Here is a 9,957-nt window from a genome sequence, read left to right as displayed (position 1 = left end):
TCACAACTATTTGATGCGGCGGCATTCAATGCCGATTCCACTTTTGGGAGTGGGCGGGAAAATAGTTGATTTAAAATTTTGCAGTTTCAATGTTTTTGGTTCACCACTACCACTATTATTATTATTATTATTATTATGGTGCTAATGCACATACTGATCCGCGCTATATTTTTAGATCGTATTTCCAAGTTAATTAAAGCTTTATGATATGTTTTTTTGGGGGTTTGTATTACTGTACACAGAGATTCGAAAAAGTTGTCAAAAAAACAAATATATAACAAATAAATGTTATCAAAGGCAAGATAAGTTACTTTTCTACCAAACTGGATATATTTTTCGTGTTTTTATTCAATGTAACATGTTTATTCAGCTCGAAAACCATACAGTGTTTACCGATGTATTGGAACATTCAAGATGGCGTCTTATTCTCTCTTTAACACGGTAAGTGTGGGAATAGATGTTATAAATAAAAAACTGGATAAAATACTGTTAAAAACTCGCTCAATATATGTTACCGTGACATAGGTTGACATATATTCGGCGGGTTTTTAATAGTATTTTGTATAGTTTTTTTTTTATAACACCTTTTTCCATACTTACGGTGTTAAAGAGGGTGTGAGACGCCATCTTGAATTTTCGAATACATCGGTAAACACTGTATGTTTTTCGAGCTGAATAAATATGTTACATTGAATAAAAACACAAAAAATATATCCAGTTTGGTAGAAAAGTAACTTATCTTGCCTTTGATAACATTTATTTGTTATATATTTGTTTTTTGACAACTTTTTCGAATCTATGTGTACAGTAATACAAACCCGTTTTTTTTTTTATTCAATTGTAAGGTTAAAATACAGAATAGGTACAAAACACACTCCCCTCCCCTCCCCATGTTAAGAATGTCTTTTTAAATAATAACGTTATTATTTCAGCACGGATCAATAAGTGCATGAGTACCATTATTATTATTACTACTATTACTAGATTTAAAAAAAAATATATTTTGGACCATAGTCAAGGTCACGTGATCAATATTAGACCTTTAAATTATTGGCCAACTTATAATTTCTAGAGATCATCACAATAGAGGTACAGACAGTACAGTGATTGGTTGTTTTTAAAATCTTAATATTTTTAACAGAAATCTCAAACGATGGCTTGTCGCCCTGAAATTTTTTTACAATGGGACTTTGATCATGGCGAGACACACCGGAACATTGTTAGGAGAGTAGTCGACGAAATAAACCGTGTTTACTCGCAAATTAGCGATTTAAGTAACGACGAAATTTCAGTCGACACTGTCTACAAGCCGATAGAGATTGGCCTCTACCGCCATCTTGTCGCCCTTCGTAACATCCACTTCCTGCATATACTTTCAAGTTCTCACATGAATACGCCGAGTTCTTCAGATTTCCCGTCCGATAAAATTCTTCACAGCGTCTTGTATAGTTCTCTAAACAGGCGGGATGTGTTTCAGGTCTTGTTAAAATTTAACGAAAAATACTGTTCCAGCAAGCCTTCGTTACGAAGATGGATATCCAAGTTACTCAGGTTGGGGAACCGTTTCGGTAATAAGAGCTTCGACGACCAGTCCGCTGAGTTTAATAGACTTGAATTTATTATCGAGGATATGCAAAGGACTCTTCATCTGAACCGAAGACTACGTCATCCACTTATTGCCCTATCCCGGAACGAAACGAACGGGATCTGTTCTACATTCTTACAGCGCTTCGAGCAAAACGATTACGCGTATCTTGTCTTACTTGATCCGGACACTTTTAATCATGTCATCAGCACGGCTCATAACCCAGAAACCAGGAAGAAGGTATTTCTTACGTATTACAGGGAAACCGATGACATGATCTTCGTGAACAAGTTGCTTAAAGCTGAGCAGGATTACGCCAAGCGTCTAGGATACGAGAACAGCGCTGAAATGCTCTTCAGCAGCAACTACTTAAAAGAGAGCTCCATGACGAGACTGTACACCCACTTTTCCTCTCGCCTCGGTAACGCGTTAAAGCAAAAGAAGAAAGACTGGTTAGCGCAGAAACGGCGTCAGTGCGGTAGGTTCGGTTACCAGTTTGACGAAGAACTAAACTTGTGGGACATTGACTATTGTCAACGGACATCGGAACCTGTCTCCTACGATGAGTTGTCCCTGAAACTGTCGGAATACTTCCCGCTCAAACATGTACTTTCGCAACTGCTTTCGATGTACGATAATTTTCTTGGCCTGAAAACGTTGATCGCCTGCGACTTCCCCACGTGGAACCATAACGTACTGACCTTCAGTGTTTGCAACGCCACGCCTGAAAGCGAACTGCTCGGTTTCATCTGCTTCGATCTTCTAAGCCGAAGAGAGAAAAGGGACTGCCCGCCGTACTGCTATGTTATTCAGCCAGGCTTTACCTCGCTGTTGCACAAACGACGCGAAAAACTAACTGTGGCTGCAGTAGTCGCTTCTTTTGACTTATCTACCAGTACCGCAACCAGATCGGATATGGTTTTGCTTTCTCATAAGGACACGGCAAATCTTTGTCGAAAAATAGGGAGCGCGTATCAAGCGGTCTGCAATCGTCCCCCTTATACATTTTACAATACCATTGTTATGGAGAAGGATATTCTAGGGGTGATGGACAAGTTTTGGGACAACTTTGGATGGGAGCCAGAAATTCTTCGCTTTATATCCTGTCATCATGAAAGCGATAAACCAATACCGGACGACCTTCTAGCGAACTTGTGCAAAGTTCGATATGATAAAGATATTTTTAAAATTGCTGTATCCGTGTACAATGGCATCATTGATCTGAAACTTCGACAAGAGGCCGACGATTTAGAATCGTCGAAACAAACTTTCTATAAACATATCTTCGGCCTCGAATATTCGAAATATCTGGATTTCACTACGGAGAACTTTTCTCTTATTTCGCTGCCATTTTCTCGGCTTTATTATTGCGATCTCTTGTGCCAAATCATCGGAGATGATCTCTTTCAGTCACTTTTCAAGAACTCCCGTTCATGTCCAGAAATTGGATTAGAATTCAGAAAGAAAATTCTAGAACCGTTTGGATCGGTTAATCCTAAGGAAATGTTCACGTCTTTCCTAGGACGCAAACCGAACCACAAAGCGTTTTTACAGCTACGAAACTTGTAGATTGGGAAGAGAAAAGCCCGGAAGATTTAACAGTCTAACCTTAAAAAATAAATGAAAAAGAACTCTATAAAATTTTTAGAAAACAGTATCATATTCTGTAACGACCTGTATATCGTTAATGCGTAGAAATCAAGATTTTCTATTGAAGTGCTTGTCTACTCTACAAACTAACATGGTGACCGAAGTAATGATTTAACTTTGGTTAAATTTATGCTTAAAAAGTGTTATTATAGACTAAAAAGAACTCTATAAATTTTTTTTAGAAAACCCAGTATTAAATTCTCTACCGACCTGCTTACTTCTAATGCGTAGAGATTAAGACTTTTAAACTTTTACTTTAACTGCAACTCAACACTCTTTTTTAATATGACGACTCTTATCGGTTTTTAGGTCTGCTGAAAACTAATATCCTATTTAAATTTGGGGACAAACGAGTTGTTTTCTGGGTATTATGATTTTTTTTTCCAATGTATTACTTAATGAATGTCGGTGACGTTCGCCATTCTTAACATGGGTAAGGGGGTATTGTTACGGGCATGCGTACTAATGCTTCAATTGGGAAGAAAACATAGCCGTCAGTTAATCCATTGGATTACAGTGGATAATAAATATCTTAATATCCCCCCCCCCAAACCTACTTGTCTGCCCCAATTTTACATGTACGTTTTCAGCCTACCCTAAAATCAACGGTGAATGCAAAGCTGCGTTTAAAGTAATATTTATAATATAATATAAACAAAGGAAAAAAATACAGATTTTTTTATGTCTTTGTCTACTTAAAAAAACAAACTAAGCATGGCGACCGAAATATTTTGACTTTAGTTAAATTTATGCTAAATATATTTGTGCTAAATAGTGTTTACCATAAATTTTTAATCCAAGTGACAACCCCCCCCTCTTCCGCAAAAAAAAAAATCTCTCCCAAAATCGCACTTAGGCATTTAAGTTTACGAAGTATTTTCATGTTTAAAACACCTGAATATCTAAAGATTCCTACTACGTCTTTGAATTTTTCAGATGAGGATTGGCTATTTGGATTCTTAGGACTACTGTTCTTGTCTTGAGTGTTATTTTCACCTAAAGATGGTCGGAAGTTACATCGACCGAAACGTTGTGAAAATATCGCTGAAGATAAGACTAGTAATTCAAATAATAAGAATACGAAAATTCTTAGAACTCGCTCGTTTAAGTGTCTACAGGTCGATAGAGAATGTGATTCTACTGCGTTTGATATGTTTTGTGTTTGAGTTTTTGACTGTTAACTATTCTGTACTTTACACAATGGTGATTTTATTCTTAACCCCCCCGCCCTCATAATTTTATTTATTGAACTGGAGAAGAAAATGATTTGATTGGTAATTGTTTTTAAATGAAAAGCGGAAAATTTACTGATTCGTAACCACATTGTGCTCGACCCCCAAATTATTAGACATTCTTCTAACCAAAATGGCGTTCTGTCTCTATTTTTAAAACTAATCTCAATTCAAACTTTATACAAATTGTTGCATACGATCGTAATTTTATAGAATCACTCCCGTCGTTCATTAATAATAAAAAAGAAAAAATGACGTCTTCCTTAACCATACCATTAACCACAAGTCCGGGTGGTGATACGCACAATCATTCTCATTGTTTAATGTATTGTTATTGATAATATTAGTGTGCAAATAACCTTCTTAATGGCCCAAAATAGGAAAGATTTCCACTTGAAGGCTGTAGTCGTTTCTATAAAGAATGTCAGAATGTTACTCAGCATGTAGATAAACTTGTTAAATGGCCTCGATTGCTTAAAATCGAGATTTTCTAATCTGATTTGACAATTTGTATTCGTACAAATAATTGATTAATAGATCTAGCTTTTTGGCAAATATCTTCCAATACGAGAAATATTTTAAAGTGTCCACCATAGTGGGCTCATTAAAATAGCTATTATTTATGTGTAATTATCTTAATTTTGTCATTTGTTTCTCAAAATATATTGTTCTATTAACAAAATATCTATATGACGGGAGGAGGGGCAGGGTAATTTATAGAATCGCTTCCGTATTTAACCATAAACTTTTTTTTTTCTTAATGGTTGCAAGACTGGAATGATTATAGAAAATTACAATTTTTATGCGAGAATATATAACTAGTATTTTTATTAAAAAAAAACAAAAACAAAACGATTTTAACCAATTCCGCATATCCTCCCCCATAATAGCTAGATAAACCAATACAATAAAATTGGATTTTTATCTTGCTAATTTTATTCGGGTAAAAATCTAATCACGAAGCTAATATTAGTCGCTTCGTTAAAATGAATATTTTTTTTTATATTTTCCGTATTGCCATTTGGACTGGGTGTCCTAGTCAATGATGTGTTTAGTAACAAAAATAATGGTCTTCATTAATCTGAATAACCAAAACTGGATGACAATACAAAAATATATTCCTTCTGGATAAGATTCATCCTCGAGTCTTTTTTGGACTAGATAAGTGGTTATACATTAAAAATAACTCTGCTTATGTCCCCTTTACCAGATATGCTCTCACTTTAGCTGTCACTAACATGCTGCCTTTTTTTGTGTTGTGGTATAAAATGAAATGATCAGAGCTTGGCAGGAAATCGACTTAATTTGGAAGAGAGGAAGTTTGTCCAGAAATGTTATTAGAAGACTGCAAAGACTATTCGGAAAGAAATTCGCAAGACAACCATCAACTCGCCGGACCATTGTTTGCATCAAAAGCAAATTTGAAGCTGGAACCGCACAGAACATAAACAAGAAACGTTCGGGACGACCAGACATTCAAGAGCCATGGAAAAGCGTGGGTGCAGGAAAGTCTACTTCGATCACCACAGAAATCTGTTCGACCGTTTTGAACGGGAAACCAATATCTCAAACCATGGCGTATATCGCACCATGAAACGTTTGCACTTGAAATACTTCATTCCAACACTAGCCCATATTCTCAATGAAGATTATCCTGATCGGATATTTCAATTCTCTGAGAGCTGAAAAAAATGTGCAGTAGATGCAAATCGTATGGAGCGATGAAGCCATCTTTAAATTAAATGGTTCTATTAATCGCAATAATTGCCATAGAGTACTATATATAATCCTCATGTCGCCCTTGAATACTATGTAAACTTATCGGGAGTAACTGTGGGATACTCGCATTACGCATCATAAGAATATTTTCTTTTTCTCTTACGGAACTCTGTGGTAAGAGTTGCCTCCACTTTCTCCAGGAGTTTGTTGATCCAATAATTTCAGATGTTTGATGACAGCGAGATGAAGCAGCTTCCAACTGCCATGGCGATAACAGCTTTAGAATTCAGTAACTACAAGAGATACAGTAATAAGACTCGGCATTCATATCCCGTTGCAGTTAATCACCTGTAGAAGGTTTTCCGAAAAGTAGTGAAACAACTAAGATGAGGATAACAATCCGCAAAAAATTATCTATATATTAATACGATAGCGTGTTATTTTCTGTATCTCGCTTACATCCGGGTCGTTTAATTGTTATGTAGTTCCATTTCTGTTAATAAATAATTTTACCAAGGATTCTTCATAGGTTTCGGTTTCGATTAAAGCTGAAGGAACTAAAGTTATATATTCATAACTTTGGGATTCGGTTTCGTTTCGATTCAAGCTGATGAACCCAAGTCATATAGATATATTTTTTTACTTTTGAAATCACAACTTTATAATATATAAAAATCGATAGAACATTAACTCTGTAATAATATAAACGAAATCTGCAAGAATTAAAATATATTTAAGCGTATTTTACGCCCCTGGGAGCTTGGATAAATACTTTTGCAGTTTTAACAAAATAGCTACAATATCAGAGCGTCTCTATTTACACTGAATATCTACAAAATGGCAGCATCAATATATTACATATGAGTCGCCTGTGCAATTTCCACAGGCCCGCTAGTGAATGCGCAAATGTATAAAACTAATTAATATACACTCTTATCTTTTTAATTTTTACTAAGTATCGCTTATTAAGGCACGAAGCCATTCAAGAATGGGAGTTAATGAGATTAATTGATGTCGGTTTCCAAAAGATAATAAGATTAAATAAAATAATGGAATGGACAAAGTTTGGTATATGGGAACGGTTTATTCGTTAACATTGGATTCGAAGATGGCAAAGTTCTAGTTTGCAGAGAATCAGTGTAGTGATAATGTGTTCCGCAGATGCGTTTCTTTGAAAGAAATCCTGTTCATGGCAACCTATAAAATTGAGGAGAGTAGAAAGTTAATCGCTGATTTTATTTACACAAGCCTCGTAATTCCCGCTCCCCTTAATTTGTTGGCTCCTCGCATCTTATGTGTGATGACAGGGGTGCCTTTCGCGTCAAAATGGCTAAAATTGACATTTTGTGATTATTAAAAAAAAAAAAAAAAAAAAAAAAAAAAAGTCTTGGATTTTTATAAAACTTTCTGAAAAATTGTAACTAACTGATTTCTATATAATTTTGTTTGTCTATACTTCGCGATAACGCTTGGGCGTGACCCCCAGGGGCTTTTTAGGGCTAATAAAAACACTCCATATTTTTTTTTTTTTTTTTTTAACTATTTAACTATATTTGTCGGAAATTTCCTGTGTATGTCTATTTAGCAGTTTTGCATGGTGCTGAACTCAAATTTAAGTATGTTAAGGTCTTGAGGATTTTTGGGGCTAAATGGAGGACGAATCGTCCAAAACGTCGTGAAACAACAACTATAAAGACGAGAGTAACAGTCCGCGTAAGAATGAATACACAATTTTTTTTCTATAAATCTGGATCCTATCACAGTAACTCCTTTAGGTATCAGTAATATGCCTCTTTTTCTCTTTGAAGCATGTAAAAACATTTATAGTACAAAATTTTTGTGTTGTAAAACCAAAGCAAGCTAACACTTAATACTATCACACACACAAAAGATTCTAAATACACCTAGAGACTAGAACAAGGCCGATAGCCATTAGTCGTGTACTCTCGTGTAATGTGTGAATGTAGAATTGACATGAAATTCTTAAAGATAAACTAAAATGACCGAAAAATGGGCTGAAATGACTTAAATAAAAAGTAAATGATTTAGAATGACTTTAATGAAATTAAGGATGAATTGAATGCTTAAAAAATAACTGGAATCCTTAAAAAACAACCTGAATGATCTGGAGAATGACTTGAATGGCTTTGAGACTGACTGTTTGTAAAGTGGGTGATCATTTTACATTAAATTAATACAGAAAAGTGATCCTCCACTTTATATCACAATAAGTACGGCATGTAAGAACAGATACTACGCTTTGATCTTGGCCAAAAGGCTAAGAAAAGGGTATTTATTTGCTCCCCCACCGAGCAAATTAGGCACAAGGCCGATTTTTAATGTGAGGAGTGAAGGGGAAATGGGAACCAACTTCCCGGAGAGTAGGGGAGCTGGATAGTGACAATTGGTATGAAGGGTTGCCCCCACATATGGTCTTTGCTTGCAGTATCTGCAGGAAGAGATGCTACACTTTGATCTTAGCCAAAAGGCCAAGAAAAACTTAAAAAGCTAAGAACAACATCTATTAACAACAGACCATTGATCTTAACCAAAAAGGCCAAGCACAAAAGTGTTACGGACAGACCGACCGACGGAGTGACTTATAAAACCTAAAGATAGGATGACATGTATCAGCGGTATCCCCTATATTTATTTTATTTTTACTTTTTTTTTTTTTTTTTTTTTAGTGAATTATCGAATGAACACTCATCTACTAGATTATAATAAAGTATAAATTATAGATAAAGGAAAAAAGTCAATAATAATCAGAAATAGACCAGTTTTAAACGAATTATAAAAAAAAAAAAAAAAAGACCAAACTGCTCAAAAAAAGGAAAAATTTCGCGAAATTTTGCCTAAAAAACCTCGAATTTTTCTAAAATGGGCGATCAGTTATTAAAACGTTGATTTAGAAACTGAACAGCTCCTACAAATATTTAAATATTGATCCCCCCTTTTATTATTTGGTAGATAACAATCTGCTGAAAAATTAAAAAAAAAATAGACGAAAATTAAAAAAAAAAAAATAGACGAAAATTAAAAAAAAAATAGACGTAAATTAAAAACAAAAACACGTGAACCGATGACATTTTTATGTCTCCATTTACTAACTTCCCACGAGGCTGGATATCAAGAGGGTTCTATCTCTTGCCAAAAAAAAAAAAAAAATAAAAAAACTAGAAGGGGAAAAAAATAAACTATTATTTTGGCACTCCTTAAACCAGCACAGGAAAACATATTGTAAAGGTATGGATAATCCCGTTGAAATCTACAATTTTCGAAGGCCAAACCGCTTCGGGGGGGGGGAGCAAAAATTAGCGAAATTTGGCTTTTCAAAGCCAATCTGGCAATTCTAGGTAAGAATATGATAGTGAACCCCACCCTCTTTGGTATAGCCTCGTTTTCGTATATCATTATAATAATATACTAGCGGGACCTGTGGAAATTCCACAGTGTATACGTAATATATTGATGTTGCCATTTTTGTGGATGTTCAGCGTAAATGGAGACATCTTGATATTATTGTAGTTCTTTCGTTAAAACTGCAAAACTATTTATCTAAGCTAGCGGGGCGCCCGGAATGGCCGGGTCGTAAAATATGCTTAAATATGATATTTTAATTTATGCAGATTTCGTATATATTACTATAAGAGTCAATTTCATATCCATTCTTATATATTAAAAACTTGTGATTTTAAAAATAAAAATATATCCATATGGGTTGTGTGCATCAGCTTGAATCGAAACCGAAACCCAAACTTACGAAGAAAA

The 9,957-nt window shown here is 35.0% G+C and overlaps 1 protein-coding gene and 1 pseudogene across 1 annotated transcript; one reads left to right on the top strand and one right to left on the bottom strand.

Annotated features, from left to right (window-relative positions):
- The first annotated feature begins 1,153 nt into the window (after positions 1-1,153).
- LOC145292384 (neurolysin, mitochondrial-like) lies at positions 1,154-3,154 on the top strand. Its single transcript, XM_080138713.1, has one exon. It carries the CDS (start codon positions 1,154-1,156, stop codon positions 3,152-3,154), a length of 2,001 nt encoding a protein of 666 aa, XP_079994839.1.
- Positions 3,155-8,353: 5,199 nt separating this feature from the next.
- Positions 8,354-8,477, bottom strand: LOC145292554 (U2 spliceosomal RNA; annotated as a pseudogene).
- Between the last annotated feature and the right edge of the window lie 1,480 nt (positions 8,478-9,957).

Source organism: Euprymna scolopes, chromosome 13, assembly GCF_053919585.1.
Source record: "Euprymna scolopes isolate OS-2025 chromosome 13, ASM5391958v1, whole genome shotgun sequence".
In the NCBI taxonomy this organism is placed as follows: domain Eukaryota; kingdom Metazoa; phylum Mollusca; class Cephalopoda; order Sepiida; family Sepiolidae; genus Euprymna; species Euprymna scolopes.
Note: the sequence above shows the minus strand (reverse complement) of the source record. Positions and strands in the feature narration are given on the sequence as shown.